Source organism: Melozone crissalis, unplaced genomic scaffold (assembly GCF_028551555.1).
Source record: "Melozone crissalis strain CALT ecotype California unplaced genomic scaffold, PUWL_Pcris_2 ptg000309l_1, whole genome shotgun sequence".
Lineage (NCBI taxonomy): Eukaryota > Metazoa > Chordata > Aves > Passeriformes > Passerellidae > Melozone > Melozone crissalis.
The window spans coordinates 159,866-179,484 of NW_026536060.1; the positions used below are offsets into that span (position 1 = coordinate 159,866).

The following is a 19,619-nucleotide window of genomic DNA, read 5'->3' on the forward strand; positions in this document are numbered from 1 at the left end:
AGACCCAAGGGTGGTAAGCCTCAGTTAGGGGTGAAATCATCCGCCCAGCTGAGGTGCACGTATACCAGTGCATGCAGCATGGGTAACAAACAAGAAGAGCTGGGAAGCCATGGTCCAACAGCAGAGCTGTGATGTAATCGCCATCAGGGAAACGTGGTGGGATGACTCACAGGTCTGGAGTGCTGCACTGGATGGCTACAAGCTCTTCAGGAGAGACAGGAAAGGGAGAAGAGGTGGAAGGGTGGCCCTTTATATTAGGGAGGCTTTGGACACCATAGGTATTGAAACTAATGATAATGAAGTTGAATTCCTATGGGTGAGAATTAAGGGGAAGGCCAACAAGGCTGACACCCTACTGGGAATCTGTTATTGTCCACCCAACCAGGAAGAAGTGGTGGACAACTCATTCTATAAGCAGCTACAGAATGTTTCAGGTTCATCAGCTCTTGTTCTTGTAGGTGATTTCAACCTGCTGGACATTTGCTGGGAGCTCAATACAACTGAAAAAAGGCAGTCCAGGAAATTTTTAGAGTTTGTGGAGGATAACTTTTTGCCATAGCTGCTGAGTGAGCCCAGCAGGGGAGGGACAGTGTTAGATCTGTTGTTTGTAAAAAGAGATGGTCTGGTGGGAGATGTGGTGGTTGGAGGCTGCCTGGGGAACAGTGATAATGAAATTAGAGAATTCTCAATATTTGGTGAAGTCAAGAGGAACATTAAGAAGATTTTTACATTGGACTTCTATAGGGCAGACTTTGGCCTGTTTAGGAGACTTATTCAGAGAGTTCCTTGGGAAGCAGTCCTTAAAAACAAAGGAGTTCAGGAAAAGTGGACATACTACAAAACAGAGATCTTGAGAGCACAGGAACCGACTGTCCCTGTGTGCCAAAAGGTGAATCAACAAGGCAAACATCCAGTCTGGATGAGCAAGGAGGTTTTGGAGGAACTCGGGAATAGAAAAAGGATGTATCATCTTTGGAAGGAGGGTCAGATCTCTCAGGAAGTATTTAAGAGGGCTGCTAGAGTATGTAGGAAAAAATAAGGGTGGCTAAAGCTCAATTTGAACTTAGAATGGTGACTTTTATAAGGTGTTATGAACAAAAATTCTGCTAATTTTTTTGTGAGAAAAAGGTTACCACTGTTGCTGCTGGGGTGCTGCTTGTGTGTTATGGTAATTACGGGTCGTTGTCGTTAACAGTTGTTTTTGTATCAGTAAAACCCTAGCTGGGGCCGAGTTAATGGCCCTTCTCTGAGACAGTGAAGGGTGGGGACCTCCCCAAACAGTGAGGAGAAGAGACTTGGGGAGGGATATGCAAAATAACTCCAGGATCAGCATGCCATGAGAAGCTACTGCTTCTAGCTTGCTAAAAAAGACCCCAAAACAACGAGCCAACTAAGAGTTGGGAGATTGGAGTGATGTCTGGACGTCAGGAACGGAGTGCTGAGCCTGCAGAGATGCGGAACACCTTCGTAGTCCCTCTCACCCTGAGCACGGGAGTCGTCCTGACGAACGAGGGCGGGCCAAGAGAGGCTGAAGGAGTAACATCCGAAGGAGTCACCACACCCTAAAGGCTCCCATGAGGACCGGACCCCCAGCTCTGCCCCTAGTGGAAAAAGCTGCGCATGTCCTCCTCCTCCTCGTTGCCCTGGGAGACACGACAGGAGACTGCAGCCCTGCTGAGCTGTCCAGTCCTGAGCTGATCACTTTTAATGAAGCCATTAAAAGAAGAAAAAGTCTCCTGCCCTGTTTATTTCAGCTGGGGCACTCGTCCGGAATAGCCACGCCGGAAGAAGGACACCAGGACTGGCCATCTTGGACCTCCAGGACAGCTGGCTACCAGGACCAGAGGGATCGGCTCAGGACTAGCCACGCAGAGGAGCACCGGAGCACTGGACTGGTGAGAAATCCGGTGGCAGGAGTGGGAGACGTGCGCATGTGTGTGTGACTGAGACAAGGGCTGGCAGCCGGACCCTCAAACTGAGAGCGGCCCCTCAGTACCGTGTTTCCCAACTTACGCGAGAAAGCCGGCCGGGAACAGGGGGAAGTGCGTGGAATTAGTGTGAGTGAGTCGTCTCCTAAGGGGGAAAGAGGGCCCCCCCCCTCTGAGCGTGCGGAGGGAATAGTTGTATGAGTGGCACACACCCAAAGTAAGTCCTGACAGAGGGAAGTCAGGCAGATTGTAAGTCCCGAGAAGGATTTGGGTAAGATTGTAAGTCCCAAGAAGGATTCAGGTAAGCTCACAAGCCCTGCAGGCAAAGTAAGTCCTGACAAAGGAGTCAGGCACAAATCCCAGCGATGGAGGCTGCGGTTTGTTTTCAAGTCCTGATATGGTGAAGCCTAAAAATTGGCAGGTTAGGCAAACTAAAAATCAGGCAGTTCTTTTTCCTGACAGAGGGAGTCAGGCACGACCCAGATTCTTAGGCCGAGGTTTCGTGTGTTCAGGTCCTGATAGATGTAAGACCTGACGTTAGGAAAGTTGGGCAATCAAGAGATCGGGCAGTTGTTTCAGTATAAAGTCCTGAGCATCAGGCAGAAATTTGAAGTTCGGTGGAGGAGGCTGAAGCTCCTCAAACAAGAGTTTTCTTGAAATTACCTGTCAGTAGAGGCACCTTTGGGATTTTTTTACTGTTGAGACCTGAAAAACGGGAGGATGTAATAGTAAAAAGACCGGCAAGAGACTGAGGTATATACCTCCCAATAGTCCCTTAGGAGAACTGTTAGTAAAATGGGATTCTATAGAGGCCACAGAGGGATTAGATAAAGTGAAAATGATCAATTATTGTATGGAAGTGTGGCCAGAATTAGAGGTGCAAGGAGGATGGCCTTGGTGTGGGACAAAGGATGAGTGGATGTGCCAACAATTAAATAATTATCTGACAGCTCGAGGAGATACTGATCCTGAGCAATTACTGTATGTATCTTGCTGGTTAAAGAACGCTATTGGGGATGAAGGGGTGCGAATTTGTAAGGTACAGAAGAAGAAAGAGGGGAATGAAGAAGGGGATGATAGGAATAGTAAAAGATGGGACCTCCTGGATTATTTGCCTCCTTCTGCCCCTCCACCTTATAATCCTCTTCTTCAAGCACCTCAAATGGCAGGTCCAGTTCTTCCCCCGGCTGCCATCTCATTACCACCTGCTCAAATTCCTCCTTCTACCTCTTCAGCTTCCCCTATGATAAACCCAGTATCTTCCCCAGTAACCACTCCCTCACGACCCCCTTCAGCTCCTCCAGTTCCTTCTGCATCACCACAAGTGCTTACTCCACCTGCTGCATTCTCCACCCCTTCTCCACCTCCACTTAATATCCACTCAGGCTCTTCTCCCCCTCCTATTGTTGTCCCTTTACCTCCTCCTAGTTGGGACACAAATGCCTCCTCGCCCAGTAAACAGCTATCACCAAATACACCTGTTGATGGGCCGGAAGTTCAGGGTAACCCAGATATCCCTCAAAGTAGTTTGGCACCTGAAGATGGGCCATACTGTAGCACCAGATCCAAGACCTCCAAGGCAGAGAAACTCTTTCCCCTTGGAGAGGTTCCTATGGGAGGAGTAGCGGGAGGTGTTGGCTTTGTGAATGCTCCCCTAACTGCTTCTGAGGTGAGAGGATTCAAGAAAGAGTTGGGGCATATAGTTGAGGACCCAGTGGGCATAGCCAACCAAGTGGATCAATTCTTAGGTCCAAATATCTACACTTGGGGGGAGATGAATTCCATCCTGAGTATATTATTTTCCCCAGAAGAGGTCCAGATGATTAGGGCGGCTGGCATAAGAATTTGGGAGAGATATAACCGTCCAGGATCCCAGGTGCCAACAGGTGAACAAAAATTGCCACTAATGGATCTCAGCTGGAACCCTAATCAGGAGGAGGGGAGGAAGGCCATGATGAAATATAGATCTTTGATAATTTGGGGGATCAAAGAGTCAGTTCCCAAAGGAACTAATACCCAATTGGCATTTGAGCGTGCACAAGAGAAGGATGAAGCTCCTGCTGCTTGGCTTAACCACCTAAAGCGGAACTTCCAGTTGTATTCTAGAATAGACCCAGATACCCCAGAAGGTCAAATGCTACTACAAGTCCAATTTGTTACCAAATCTTGGCCAGATGTACGGAGAAAACTGGAGAAGATTGAAGATTGGCAAGAGAAGGATATCAATGAGTTATTGAGAGAAGCATTGAAGGTGCAAATAAGGAGGGACAAAGAAAAAGCAAAGGCCAAGGCTAAGATCATGGTTGCTGTAGCTAGAGAAAGTGCAGGGTGGGCGGGTCCACCACCAGGAGGAGGCAAGGATAGGTCAGTACTGTCAGGTACAAGAAGGATGGAGAGGCCTCAAGTCCCTTTGAGAGAACGACATTGCTATTACTGTGGAGAGGCAGGACACATCAGGAGGTTTTGTAGAAAGCTCAGTCTCGATGTGGCAATAGCCAGGGAACAAGATAATTAAGGGAAGATCCTTAGAGGTGACGATTAGAGGTTCAGGGGCTTTACACTTTAGGGGACCCAATGCAACATCTAGAAGAGCCCTTGGTAAACTTTGAAGTGGGACCCCTAAATGAAGAATTTGAATTTTTGGTTGATACAGGAGCAGATAAGTCCTGTCTCAACAAAGTAACATCTGAAGTTAGACAAAAACAGCTAGGTAGAAAGGATATCCAATAGCACCAAAACTGGCCAGTAACACTAAAGTTGTAATAAGTGATGTGAAAGTAAAAGGTACCTTTTTGTTGTCTTGTTGTGTGTGTGAGAGTGAGTCACAAGCAAAGTCAGCCTCAACTTCCTGGGCAGGTGGGAAGGGGGCAGTGGAAGTGTGTGTGTGACCTGCAAAATCAGGATACTGTTCCCCGGGCAGGTGGGGGCTGTGGCCAAAGTGTGTGTGTGACCTGCAAACCTGGCTTGTGTCCCCCGGGCTGGTGTGGGGCTGTGGCCAAAGTGTGTGTGTGACCTGCAAACGAGACTAGTGCTCCCCAGATGTGTGAGGGAGCTGTAGCTGTAAGAGCGTGTGTGACACGCAGACAGCCTCACAGGTGAATGTGCACCAGAGGCAACCAGAGTCAGGGCCCTTCCAAGAGGCCCAGAGATACTGAGACCTGTGGGCCAACCCCAAGGTGAGGGGGGGCTACAGGGACCCGTGATTTTCTAGCAATAGTGATCCAGTTTGTGTCCTGAGGGTGTGAAGGAATGTGTGAAAGGGAATGAGAAATAAAAGAGAGTAAATATAGACAAATTAGAATAGAGGTAATGTAGATTGTGCATTACAAGTTTTACCACATCTCCTTAGAGGGAAGGGTATTGTGTAGAAGAATAGTGTGAGAAAAAGTGTAAGGGGTTGAAAGAAAAGTAGTATTTAAGCTGTAAGTGAAAGTAAGAAACAGAAGCAAGAGATAAATAGATAAGATCTTGAAAAATAGAACAGAAAACCAGTGAATTAAATACACAGAAAAATAGGAGAATAAAAGTACTTTGGGAGTTAAGTTAGCTGACAGAAATACAACTCCTTGCAAAATACAGAGTAGGTAGAAGTTGATGAGAGAAACATACAAGGTATGGAAAAAGAGAAATTACCAATAACATTAAACAGAGAAACTGAGTTTTGTTAGAATCATAAAATAGCAGACCATTAATGCCTGTGTTTGAAAGCCCATTTCAGGTACTCTTCATTACTAATTCGACTGTGCAGACCAAAAAGGAAAAGGTTGGACTCACATCACTCTCACCCCCTGGCATTGGACCAGATCCAACATCAGGTTTTTTTCCCTCTGGCATTCTGGCATTGGACCGGACTCCACCCCATTCTCCCTCTGGCATTGGGCCAGAGTCCCAGTTTTTCCCTCTGGCATTGGGCCAGTGTCCACACCACTCTCACCTCCGGGCACTGGATAAAGATTCATCTGCTTCACAAGGTAATTCACCTGAGTATACTGTGATTTAAAGTTGACTCTCAGAAGGAAGAATCAAAAAGACTGAACTGTATGGGAGAATAATTGGTATGGGAGCTCTAACATTGCTTAAAATGTTCCAAGACGGTTCTGTGTAAACTATGTTGGTAAAAAGTTTAAGACTGTAAATAAGTAATTCTGGTTAAGTTCCCCAATTTAATTCTAAAGACTCCAGGTTAATCCTCTACAGAGCACTCCCCTGGGGGAAACCAAAATTGGTAGGGAACAGACCAAGAGAGGTTTAACCAGAGAAGTGGGTAGAAGAGACTCTAAAGAGCTTGGAAGCTTCTTCTCAGTAAAATTCCCCAAGCGGCAAGGCCGGGTGGGCAAGCTCTGCAAGATGACCCATACCGGACTCTTGGGAAGGGTAGTAATGATGGCTCTGATTGCTGGTGGTGCTCTGAGGAGCCCAGGAGAGCCATGCAGTGAGTGCTACCAACCCCTCTATGAGGAGGAAGAAGTGAGCTCCTTGTCTAGAGTCCACATCAGTTCTAACCCTGATTGTGTTAACCTCTCCCAATTGGTCCTTTATCAGAAAAATAAGAGAGTATATTGGATAGCCCATGTAATGGGTTAAAACTTTAGGTTTGTTCATCAAAGCTGACAAAGTTATTCCAGTAAGACTGTTGCACCACCTCCATTTGTTTGCTTAAGTAAATTTCCAGACTTAAAAGGATAAGGAAGGTGAAACCAAAGACAATGGATTTCAAAAACATTTGTTTATCTGTTTAGTAAACTGTTAATATGGGTGGCGGGCTTGCTATGATTGATAGCACAGTATCAGCTTATCCGCTCAGTAAACCTAAGATTCCAGGAACTCAGCAGATTGAGCCTAAAATTCCAGGAATCAGATAAACCTAGCAAATAAGGAAAGTACCGGCCTTCATCTTCAGACCTCCGGGAGGTCGACTATGACCACCTAGACACAAAAGAAGAATAAACAGAGTACTACACATCAACCCGGAAGCAGGACTGTATAAGAACTCCACGAAATATCAGAAGAGTGCGACAGTGGTGGAGCGGGGACTCCCCTGTCGCCCAGCGCACCCGGGGCGCTGACTTTGCCTATTATCGCTTGCTCTATCAATTAATAAATTTCATTTTATTTGGACTTACTAGTTGGTGATTAATTCCCCACCGCAACTAACTTATAACAGCCCACAATATTGCCACTTTTAGGCAGCCACTCCCGGGAGAGTGCCCTATAGGAGAAGCCTGGTTGTACTTTAAATGTGATGCTGCTGAAACAAGCTCAGTAGATCTAGTAAAAAGAAAGGAAATGGTGAAAATGGTAAGAAAGATTGTTTGTAACAAGTATTTAGCAGTGGAGTATTCAGCCACCCAGTGGATCCCTAGAGATCCAAACAAATTAGAGTCTGTTGAAAAAAAAAGAAAGAGAAGTGTAATCACCATGAAGTTTATGAATGTTATGAGTGTACTGAAAAAGAGATAAACCCCTTTTGGAAAATGAAAGAACTGTGTAAATGTTGGGAATGCCCAACAGAAGCTGAAAACACATTTCAGGGGAGCTCTAAACCCCTAGGCTTGATCTCTGACACCACAGCACACACCAAATTGTCAGGAGACTGGTCTGGCAGTTGCACCACTAGAATGATAAAACCAATTTTCTTCTTATTACCTGAAGAAACTGAATCAAGTTTAGGAGTTCCTATATACAATGATTTGGGAGAAACTAAACAGAATGAGCAAAGTGAAATAGAAATAGAGAGAATTCAAAATTGTAAAAGACAAGTTCAGACCCCAATATCTATGTTAAACAAAGTCATCGGGCTCCAGGCAGTATTAAAAATAAAGAATGCAATTATTAGGAACATTTCAAATGGAAAAGATCAGCATGTGTAAATAATCAAGAACAAACTCCTACACTTGATTCCAGCTGGTGGGAGAACCTGGAGATTTTCAAAAAGGATGTATGGGAAAAGGTAGTTTTTCTCACTGTGTGTATACTTGGAGGATTGCTCTTTTTACTATGCTTATTTATCTGTTTCATTAAAACAGTATTTGCTGTGCAGACCAACCTAAAGAAACCAAGGAAAGTAACAAACTTAAGTAATCGTGATTACCAAAGTGCACAAGAAATTTATAGTCAATTCAAAAAATTAAATATGAAACCCATGAATCAAAAATTGTAAGTTGATTCGAGCTTAAAATTTAAGCTTGATCAAAGAAAAAGAAGGAGGACTGTTAGGAACAAAAAATTCTGCCAATTTTTTCTGTGAGAAAAAGATTACCACTGTTGCTGTTGGGCTGCTGCTTGTGTTATGGTAATTACGGGTCGTTGTTGTTAATAGTTGTTTTTGTATCAGTAAAAGCCCTAGCTGGGGCGAGTTAATGGCCCTTCTCTGAGACATTGAAGGGTGGGATACCTCCTGAACAGCGAGGAGAAGAGACTTTGGAGGGGAGGGATATGCAAAATAACTCCAAGGACCAGCATGCTGTGTGGGACCCCTGCTCCGAATGTACTGAGAAAACCCCAAAAACAATGAGCCACCTAAGAGTTGAGAGACTGGAGTGATGTCTGGATTTCAGGAACGGAGTGCTGGGCCTGCAGAGATGCTGAAAACCTTCGTTGTTCCTCACCCTGTGTTCGAGAGCCCTCGGGCTGGGTCTGGGAGGAGGCGAGACTCAGACCAATTCAACATCGGATGGGATCACCACACCCTAAAGGCTCCCACGAGGATCTGATCCCCAGCTCTGCCCCTAGTGGACAAAGCTGTGCATATCCTCCTCCTTTGAATCACCCTGGGAGACGCGACGGGAGACTGCAGCCCTGCTGAGCTGCCCAATCCTGAGCTGATCACTTATAATAAAGGCATTAAAAAGGAGAAGAAGTGTCCTTGCCCTGTTTATTTCAGAGATTTTTTTACAAGAGGAAAAAACAGGGGTTTTGGGGTTTTAATTTTGTCATGGATTACAGTTGTCTGGGGAAATTTGTTATTGTGAGGCAGGTTTTATTGCTACAAGCTTTTTTACAGCTCGCTGATGGACCATGTTGACTTATGGGGTATTGTTTTAAAGATTAATTCTTTAAAGGTAAAAGATTTTATTATTTACTTTTAAAATCATTTTTATCTCTGGGGATAGAGATCTTCTCTTGGGGATAGTGGATTGCTTTTTTTCTGTTTAAAATTTTGAGGAAATTACAGTTATTTTAACATTTGTTTATTTTAGCATGGAGGTTTTTGTTTGATATTAATTTGTGTATTTTGATTTTTTTATAGTTTTCTGTGTTATAATGAAAAAGAGTTTTTTCATTATAGTTTATAGGAGGATTTTAGTGTTAAGATTAATGTATTTTTTCTTCTTTTTTTATTTGCGATTTCATTTCTTCTTTACTGAATTTGATGGGTTTATGCTGTTTTTGTCTATGCTTGTATTTCATTTTTTTCTTTTACTTGAGGGAAGATTGAAGTATTGAAAGGGTTAACACCTGACCTGCCAGTAACTTGTGGTGGAAGTTGTGGCTGGATTGTGTTAGGACTGGTTTTATGGTTGGTTTTGGGGGTTTTTAGTGTTTAAGTTTTTAGTTGTGGGGTTATTTTGTATGCGTTGTAGGGGTTTGTGGTTAAAGTTTTTTTTGGGGGAGGGGACTTGAATGTAAGATTTTAACAGCTGTGGCTAGCGTTGTTCTGGTTGGGGTTGTGTAGCCTCTTTTTTTTTCCTGTTTGGTAGTTGTTGGGGTTTGGTTTGGTTAGAATGGGGCCGATGGGGAGGAGGGGCGGCCTGGGCAGGGGAGAAGGAGCTCAGCCCATGGCAGGGTTGCTTGGTTTAGTTTGGTTTGGTTTGGTTTGGTTTGGTTTGGTTTGGTTGAGATGGGGGCCAGGGCCAGGCCCGCTGCTTCTTTGTTGACTGGAAAAGAAAGAGGAGGTTCCTGGGTTTTTTCATCTTTAACATTTGTGTTTCACAGAGGCGTGTTCAGTATCTTAGTGGTTTAACAGATTGTCAGTTACACAAAACGTTTTGTATTACTTTTAAAAATTCTTCTCATGTCAAACTACAACAGACATTCAATCAACAAAAAATACGTCTCAAAACATTGACTTGGTCCATTCAACTTCACAAATTTCAAGTGTGTTCAATTTAATGTTAATCAAAATTTGAAGGAGCACAGAAACAGAAGAAGACACAGAGAGAGAGCAAGGCAAAAAAGATACAGAGAAGCACATACACAGCTACCAATTCCTGCACTCCAGCAATGTTCACATGAAAATTCCAAGTGGAGATAGGGTCAAGATGTGTGCTTGCCTTGTGATCATCCTTCAATACCCCTTGGTCTTCCTGGGCCCTTTCCCCAGGTGGGATTTGGGCTCATTTGGTCCCTCAGGAGCTGGGCTGGGGGCTGCAGAGGTGGCTGTGGAGCATTGCCTGTGCTGTGCCAGGGACTGGCAGCCACTGCTGGGCTGGGATAGAGGCTCTGAGGGGATTGGGGTTCCAGGGCAGGGCAGGGCAGGGGTTGCAGGGCAGGGCAAGGCTGGACCTGCGCCTTCCTCCCCCACACATGAAATGTCTTGAGCCAACAATCTCCTCCAGTATTTCACAACAGGCAATGTTGGAGGTGAAATCCCAATTCTGGCCATGGGCACCTGGCTGAGAAATATAGTTCTTTGCCATAGGAGGGAAAGCACAGAGCTCCAGTGTTTGGAAGGCAGGTGAGAGCTTCACTGGGCCAGAGGGCCAGCCAGACTTATCAGAAATGACAGATTTTGTCTGGGGGCCAACTTTGATTTTAGGGAATTTGGAGATGGAATCCTAGTCTCGGCAATGGGAACTTTGAGAAGAACAATTCTTTCCCATAGGAAGGAAAGCACAGAGCCTTCCTGAGTGTTTTGGGGACAGATGGGAGGTGACGCTTGTGAAAACAATGTCAGTCAGACTTGTCCTGGCAAAATTCCTGTGGGAACAATCCCTGGATATAAGGAAATTTGGCAGTGAAATCCCAATTCTGGCCATGGGTGCCTGGAGGAAAAGGTCAGTTCTTTTCCATAGGAAGGAAAGGATGGAGCCCCATTGTTTCAGCAGCAGAGGAGAAGAGACCCTCAACATGCCAAGGTCAGCTGGACCAGGCAGCTGGCTCATGGGTGGCCAAACCAGATGGATCTATTCTGTCTTCCCTTGCTTTTATGGGGCCCTGAAATGTAACTATGGTGCCTTGGTTCCATGGGGCCCAACAGGGCCACAGTGGCTCCTTGATTACAAGAAGATCTGCTGTGTCACAATGGACGCTTGGTTCGTTGGGATCCAGCAATGTCACAATGGTCCCAGTGATTCCATGAGGCCTTGCAGTGTCACAATGATCTCCGTGGTTCCACAGGCCCCACAATGTCACATGACTCCTCTGTTCCATGAGCCCTGAATGTCACAATGGACCTTTGGACCCTGGAGGTTTGCAGTGTCAAAATGATCTCCATTGGCTCCACAGCATCACAATGGATCATTGATGACAGGAGGGCCCCTCTGTGTCACCCTTGAGCTTTGGTTCCATGCAGCCCTACAGTGTCACAATGAACCCTTGGTTCAGTGGGGTTCCACAGTGTCACCATGGCCCCTCAGTTCCATGAAACCTTGCAGTGTCACAGTGGTCTCCTTTGGTTGCTTAGTGTCACAATGGACCACTGATGACAGGAGGCCCTGCAATGTCACAATGGACCTTTGGTTCCCTGCAGCCCTGCAGTGTCACAAAGGCCTCTTGGTTTCACCAGGCCCCACAGTATCACAATGGTCCTCTTGGTTCTGTGGGGACCCCCAGGGTTACAGTGGTCTCACTGGTTCCGTGAGGCATCACAGTGTCACAATGCTTTGCTTATTCCATGAGGCTTCATAGTGTGACAATGGTCTCCATGATTCCATGAGTACCCTCAGTGTCATAATGGCCCCTTGGTTCCATGAAGCCGTGAAGTCTCTTAATGGTGTCTCCATGGTTCCATGAGGCCTTGCAACATCACGCTGGACCTTTGGATCCATGGAGTCTCACAGTGTCACAATGGCCCCTTGGTTCCATGACACCACAAAGTGTCACAATGGTCTCCATAGTTCCATGAGGTCCTACGGTGTCACAATGGACCCTTGGTTTGATGGGGTCTTTCAGTATCACAATGATCCCTACATTCCATGGAGCCACACAGTGTAAGTACAGCCCCCTTGGTTCCATTAGCCCAGCAATATTAGAGTGCTCTCCATGATTCCATGACGCCCCACAGTGTCACAATGGTCCCATGGTCTCACAGGGCCCCACAGTGTCGCAATGGTCCCTTGGTCCCACAGGGCCCCACAGTGTCACAATGGCCCCTTGGTGTCCATGAGGCCCCACAGTGTCACAATGGTCCATTGATCTCACAAGGCCCTACAGTGTCACAGTGATCCCTTGGTGTCACAGGGCCCCACAGTGTCACAATGGTCCCTTGGTTCCATGGGCCCTGTGCTGCTGCATTCCCCCCTCCCCTTCTCAGGCCACCCTGCCAGCTGAGAAATGCTCCTTGGGGCTCAGACTTGGCCAACAGCCCCTGGGCTCAGCTCCTCTGCAGCTCATCACAAACACTGTCTGCTCCAGGCACTGCTGCTGCCCAACCAGCTCCTGGTTTCTGTAGGAGCAGCCCTGGGAGCTGTTTTTGTTCCCTCAGTGGCACAACATCCCTGTTCTCACACTGCCAAAGAAAGCTGTTGATGCCAAGTGCAGCCAGGATGAACCATTGCTGGGACTGAAGCCCCTCTCTTGGGGCCCTGCAAACAGTCATGATGTCACACAGTCCCTGTGATGTCACACAGCCCCTATGATGTCACACAGCCCTCTGTGATGTCACAGGCTACCTGTGATTTCATACAACCTCCTGTGATGTCTCCAACCACTCTGTTATGTCACACAGCCTCTATATGAAGTAATTCAGCTGCTGCGTGATGTCACAGAGCAGCTTTGTGATGTCACAGTCACCCTGTGATGTCACAGCCTTCTCTGTGACATCACACAGCTGCTCTGTGATATCATACTGATGTCACAACCCACATTGTAATGTTACAGAGCCGCCTTCTATGATGTCACAGCTAGTTCTGTGATGTCACACCCCCCTCAGTGCTGTCACACAGCCCACTCTGTGCTGTCACACAGTCCCTTGCTGCTCTGTGGCAGACATCCCAGCTGCTCTGTGGCTCTATGACACAGCAACAGAGGTGCTGCTGTGACACATCCCCCTCTGGGACATCCCACAGCCCCTGCCAGTGCTGAGCCCCTGTGAGCTCTGTCTGTGCCCTGCTGGTGTCCCTGAGGGGCCCTGGCAGTGCCCCAGCCCTGCTGGGCCGTGCACAGGAGCTGCTCCTGGCCAGAGCTGTCTCTCTGCAGCGCTGCCCTTGCCAGGAGCTGCCTCTGGGCCAGGAGCTCGGCCCAGCTCAGCAGCACAGACACAGCACAGGGACTTTAATGACCCTCTGGGGCTTTGGTGCTCTTTGCATCAGGCTCAGTCGCTCAGAGTGTGTTCAAACAACTTCTCAAAAACTCAAAATCAGAGTCAAAGTCCAAAGATTCCTTAACTTTTACTGGGTCCCACTGATGGGACTTATGCTTCCAGTGGTCACAACTCACGTGAAAGTGTCCCCTGGTTCCAGGTAGAGCAGAACACTGGAGGCAGTGATGACAGCTGGGAACAAGCAAGGCAAACATGTCTCTGTGGCTGAGCACACCTGGATGTGTTTGAGGAATGTAGAGGGTCAAGGCCTGAGCCCCAGCCTCTGGCCAGGCAGATCCAGATCCTGTCCCTCCCTCCTTGCTCAGGGCTCTTCCTGGGATGGGCACTGGCATGTGGGGATGTGCAATGATAAGGGCAGGAGCATGGGGCAGCCCTTGCTAGGCTGCTGAGCAGGGTCAAGGAGGCAATGAGGCCCCAGGTCTGCAAGGGTCACTTGTTGTCATGGTTTGGGCCTGGCACAGAGCCAGTGCCCCCATGAGAATACCCTCTCCCTGGTGTCTGCTGTGAGATGTGACCAGGAATAAGCAAAGCAGGCTCCAGCTTTAACATAAAGAAAACTTTATTACCTAAACTACAAGAAAAGAAGGAAAAACCTATAAGGGAAAAAAAATTGAAAACCTTACAAAAAAGCACTTTCCTCCTCCCCATCACCAAAAATTTCCCAATCCGATACATTCCCCCAAATCACCAACTGCCCAGTCTGGCACCACCCTTTAGAATATTCAAACTTCAGTCCATGAAGAGGAGAGGAGTCCTTCTTGCACCACAGGCTTCCCCTGGAAACATGCTGAAACATCATGTGCTTCCATGTCACTCAGCACCGCCCGGAAAGTCCTTTTGCCGCTTGTGACATTTTCCTTCCATGCCCAGTGCTCTCACCACTGTGCATGGACCAGAGCTGCTTTTAGGGTTGTCTTTTAAGGATGCCTTGTCTCACTCCAAAAAGGCACAGTCTCTGCTTTGGGACATCTGTCCCCCCCATTTTTTTCCAACCCCCTGGGGCCGAGGGGTCCCCACAATGAACCCTCCTGGTTCTGAGGCACTGCCTCCCCCTAAGTGCAGTCTCTGTGTCACAGGAATAAAACTCAGTCTATGGCTACACAAGAAAAGTCCAGCCAAAAGGCCACTCCAATCATCTCTCCCCACTCAGCCAGTCTTCTCCACATCCCTCGGGCCTAGTTCTTGGTTATCTCATTTCCTATCTTTCTTCTTATTCAGCTCTGAGAAGGATCAGCATTTTTGCGAGGTCCCAATCATGAAAGAAAGGGTTAAAAATTCAGTCTCTGCCTGTCCCAGAGCTCCGGCACTCCCACACTCGCTGCTGCTCCAGTCGTCACCTCCTCACTGCATTCCCCCTCCTTTTCCTCCTGGGCCGGCCGCTATCAAATTCAGATGCCGGCTCTCCTCTCTCTCTCTCCTGGGGGGCAGATGGCTGCCCAATGGCTGTCTCTTGGGGCTCGTCCACCCTTCCATCCTCAAGGGCCTCCTCACCCCCCATCTCTGTCCAGGCCCAGGCCTACCACATGGCTGCCCCTCCCCCGCCCAGCAGCAGCAGCTGGACGGGGGAAGGGATATCCAACCTCTTCCCTTGAAGTCCCAAGAGAGCCTCCCAGGGCCGAAGCTCTGGTTTTTAACCCCTGTGTGTTCTCGGAGGTGTGTCTAAACCCCACTGGCCACATCAGGTGCAAATATCAAAATCCGAGCACCCATTGGTTTGACCACAGCATCCCAGAATTCCCACTTCTTCCTAGTCAAACCTCCACACTTGTCCCCTAGTGGCTCAGGCTCAGGGCCAGCAGCCATGGCCAAAGTGCTGCCCAAGTTGGCTCTGGCAGGGCTGTCTTGCAGCTGCTGCCCATCCCTGTGCCCTGTGCAGCCCAGGCTGTCCCACGGTGTCCCTGCCCTGTGCCTCTGTCCCTGCAGGCTGTCGGCATCCCCCGGCTGCCCCACGTGGCTGGGCCCTTCCTTTGCTGACAGCTCTGCCTCCTGCCTGCCTGTGCCTGCCCACACAAAGCCTTGGGCTTGATACCAAAAGGGTTAATTGAAATTTTACTATGCCTGTGGACTTTTAGCACAAGAAGAAATCATGCAGGGGCTGCTTTCCCAGCAGGAATGGTTGGAAGAAACGATGGAGACATCTGGGTCAAGGTGCAGTGATAGAAAAAGCAAGGACTGAATCTGGGAACTTGGGGTGGGTTTTATGGAAATGGGTAAATTTTAATATTCATGTAGTGACTGTATATAAGCGATACACTGGTAGAATCACATATCCACATAAGGAGTTATCCCCTGCTGGACCTCAGGCCTGAATAAATGATGCTCTCTTAAACACCAAATTAGTATTAAGGAGTCCTATTCTGATAGTTTGGACATTTGGTGACTGCAGAGGCTCACAGAACCAAGGATCAGGCTGTGACACTCGGAACCTCATGGAACAAAGGGTCCATTGGGATGCAGTGGAACCCCATGGAACCAAAAGTCCATTGTATCAGAGCAAGGCCTTGTGGAACCCAAGAGACCATTGCTGACAGTATGGAAATTCATGGAGCCATGGAGTCATTGTGAGAGTTTGGGGCTGCATGGAACCAATGGTCCATTGGGACACTGCAGAACCTTCTGGAATCAAGGTGTTCATGTTGTGCTATGGAACCTTATGGAACAAAGGATCCATGGTGACACTGTGGAACTCAGATCATTGTTGATAGTGTGAAAAATCATGGAACCAAGGATCCATTGTGACACAGCAGGGCCTCATGAAACCAAGGGTCCATTGTGGCTCTGTAGGGTTTCACAGAACCAAGGAGACCATTTGGACACTGTGGGGCCTCATAGAACCACCTGGCACTGTGACACACCAGGGCCACATGGAGCCAAGGGGCCATTGAGACACTGAGGAACCTCATGGAACCAAAATCTATTGTGATGCAGTGGAACATCATGGAACCAAAGGTCCGTTGTTAAACTGTGAGGCCCTGTGGAACCAATGGGACCATGGTGACACCGTGGTACTCCATGGAACCAAGGGGCCATTCTAATTCTGCTTTTCCTCATGGAACCAAGGGGCCACTACAGCACTGCATAGCCTCGTTGAACTAAGGCAGCCTTGTGACACTGCAGGCCCCCTTGGAACCAAGGAGTCCATTGTGACACTATGAGGCAGTCTTGGGCCAATGGGCAATTGTGGCACTATGTGGCACCATGGAACCAAGAAGAAAATTGCAACACTACAGGGCCCCATGGAACAAAAGATTCATGTGACAATGTGGGACTCAAGAAACCAAAGGTTCATTGTGACATTGCAGGGCCTCATGGAATACAGGAGAACATTGTGACACTTCAAAGCCTCATTAAACCAAGGAGACCATTTTGACACTGCAATATACTCTATTGAAAACACTGCAGAGAGAATTAACTTGTCCTGGTTACTTTTCCTGTTCATAGATTGATATCAGCAATGTCCAATTGATATTGATCCCCAGACCCTTCTAATGCAGTCAAAACAGATATGAAAGTCAAGACCCTTAATGGCTGACAATAACACTTTGTCCCCACACTCTCCTCACCATTTCTCTCATCCAAGCTGTGGCACACCTATGGATCAGGAATGGTGTGGCCAGCAGGAGCAGGAAAAAGATTCTTCCCATTTGCTCAGCACTGGTTGGGCAGCACCTCAAGTGGTGTGTCAAGGACTTGGAGCCCTGGAGTGGGCAATAGGAGGAAATTTGTACAAGGAAAGAGTAAAAAAAGCAAAGGTGAAGCAAAGGAAATGCTCAGGGCAGTTTGGGGGTGGCTGCCAGGCAGCCCTGGCTCTGACCAACAGCATCTGCAGTGGGACAGGAAACTCCCAGCTGATGGGAACAAACTTTCTGGCTGACTGCAGAGGCCAGGACAAACCTGAGTGGTTTCCTTGGTGTCCCCCAGCCCTTGCTGGCCCCAGGGGCTGATGGCATTTGTGCTCCCTTAGGTTCATGTCCCCACAGCATGAGAAGGGGGTGCTCCCGCCTGCTGTGTGCGATGCAAACAGGGGCTGCTGAGCCAGTGCTGCCGTGCCTGTGCCTGCAAGGATGGGGCACCTGTGTGAGCTGGGGAAGAGGCAAGGGCTGTAGAGGGGGGATGTTGTTGGCAGCAGCATGAGGATGCTCTGGGATGCTGCCCTGGGCTGTCCAGCGCACTGGGGATGGATCAGCCCCTGCTCTGCTGCTCCTTCCCATCTGCCCCAGGGCCCTTGCAGAGCCCCAGCCATGCTGTTTACTCCCAGCCTGCCCACGGCCAGCCTGGGGCTGCTCACGGGGCTTTTCTGTGCTGAGCATTGGCCTAGATGTGTTCTTGAGAGAGCCTGGGCAAGGAGCCTGGAGCCCCCAGGGCCTGGCCTGAGGCGTCAGCGCTGCCCCAGCAATGCCCATGGCCTGTCCCTGCTGCAGCCCTGGCACTGCCACCCCCAGGACTGTGCCCAGCCCCGAGAGCACGCAGGACCTGCAGCAACACCAGGGCCACCAGGGCAGCGGGGCAGGGGCACGGCAGCAGCACTGGCAACACCAAGTGCTGCTGCTGCTGGGCACAGCTGCTGGACCAGCACTGATCTGCCCCCAGCTCTGCACACAGACATTGCTGCTGCAGTTCCAAAGAAGGCAACAAAAGGGCATCTCTGCAGAAAACTCTGCTGGGAGATCCTTGATTTCCTTTAAAGCCACCAAGATTACAGCCACTCTTTGAAACAATCTGTGGCCAAAGGGAAGATGGAGAGAACAAAATGAGAACTGGCACAAACAATGACATTTCTTTGTGGACAACATGAAAAAACTAAAGCAAAGAAAAAGAATTTCCAAAATGAAACCAACCAGGAGTGTCAAAGGTTTCTTTTATTACAAATGATTGATTTTAACTGGCCAGCAATTTAATGTTTCTGATACCAACCAAACATCATTCTCCTCACTACAGCCTTGAGCTCCTGGTTCCTCAGGCTGTAGAAGACGGGGTTCAGGGCTGGAGGCACCACCGAGTACAGAACTGACAGGGCCAGATCCAGGGATGGGGACAAGATTGAGGGGGGCTTCAGGTAGGCGAGCAATGCAGTGCTTACAAACAGGGAGACGACCGCCATGTGAGGGAAGCAGGTGGAAAAGGCTTTGTGCCGTCCCTTCTCGGAGGTGATCCTCAGCACAGCCCTGAAGATCTGCACATAGGAGAAAACAACAAACACAAAACAACCAAACACTAAAAAGGCACTAACACCAAGAAGCCCCACTTCCCTGAGGTGGGATGTGGAGCAGGAGAGCTTGAGGATTTGTGGGATTTCACAGAAGAACTGGCCCAGGGCATTGCCATGGCACAGGGGCAGGGAAAATGTATTGGCTGTGTGCAGCACTGAATAGAGAAGGCCACTGGCCCAGGCAGCTGCTGCCATCTGGGCACAAGCTCTGCTGACCAGGAGGGTCCCGTAGTGCAGGGGTTTGCAGATGGACACGTAGCGGTCGTAGAACATGATAGTCAGGAGGGGAAGTTCTGCTCCCATAAAGAAGATAAGCAGAAATACTTGGGTAGCACATCCAGTGTAGGAGATGGTCCTGGTGTCCCAGAGGGAGTTGTGCATGGCTTTGGGGACAGTGGTGCAGATCATGCCCAGGTCGCTGAGGGCCAGGTTGAGCAGGAAGAAGAACATGGGTGTGTGCAGGTGGTGGCCGCAGGCTACGGCGCTGATGATGAGGCTGTTGCCCAGGAGGGCAGCCAGTGAGATGCCCAGCAAGAGGCAGAAGTGCAGGAGCTGCAGCTGCCGCGTGTCTTCCAGTGCCAGCAGGAGGAAGTGCCTGACGGAGGTGCTGTTGGACATTTGTGCTGCCTTGGCATGGGGATCTGTAAAAAAAGTAATCATGGAATAGTTGGGCTTGGAGAGGACTTGAAATATCCTAGCACAGCCTGGGGCAATTTCCTCCCACTGCCTGCCCAGGGCTCTGCTGCCTGGAGCTATCCCTGCATGCAGCTGCTTCCCTGTGCCCAGGGCTGGGCCCTGCCAGTGCTGCCAGAGCCCAGCCCAGCCCTGGGGGCTCAGCTCTGCCGTGCAGACCCCTCCCAGCTCAGGCACTGCCGAGGAGCAGCTCTGGCTCTGCAGGCTCTGATGGCAACATCAGAGCACCCCTGAAGAGGCTGGAAAAGTGACATTGATGCTGCCTCTAAGGGGCCTTGTGCTGATTTCTGTCTCTGCTGTGTTTATT

The 19,619-nt window shown here is 48.7% G+C and overlaps 1 protein-coding gene across 1 annotated transcript; it reads right to left on the reverse strand.

Moving 5' to 3' along the window:
• Nucleotides 1-439: 439 nt before the first annotated feature.
• On the reverse strand, nucleotides 440-18,892 carry LOC128949824 (olfactory receptor 14C36-like). The gene is made up of 4 exons (XM_054294685.1): nucleotides 18,325-18,892; nucleotides 13,527-13,581; nucleotides 2,014-2,073; nucleotides 440-500 (listed from the first exon to the last, which is right to left on the reverse strand). Exons 1-4 carry the CDS (start codon nucleotides 18,890-18,892, stop codon nucleotides 440-442), a joined length of 744 nt encoding a protein of 247 aa, XP_054150660.1.
• Between the last annotated feature and the right edge of the window lie 727 nt (nucleotides 18,893-19,619).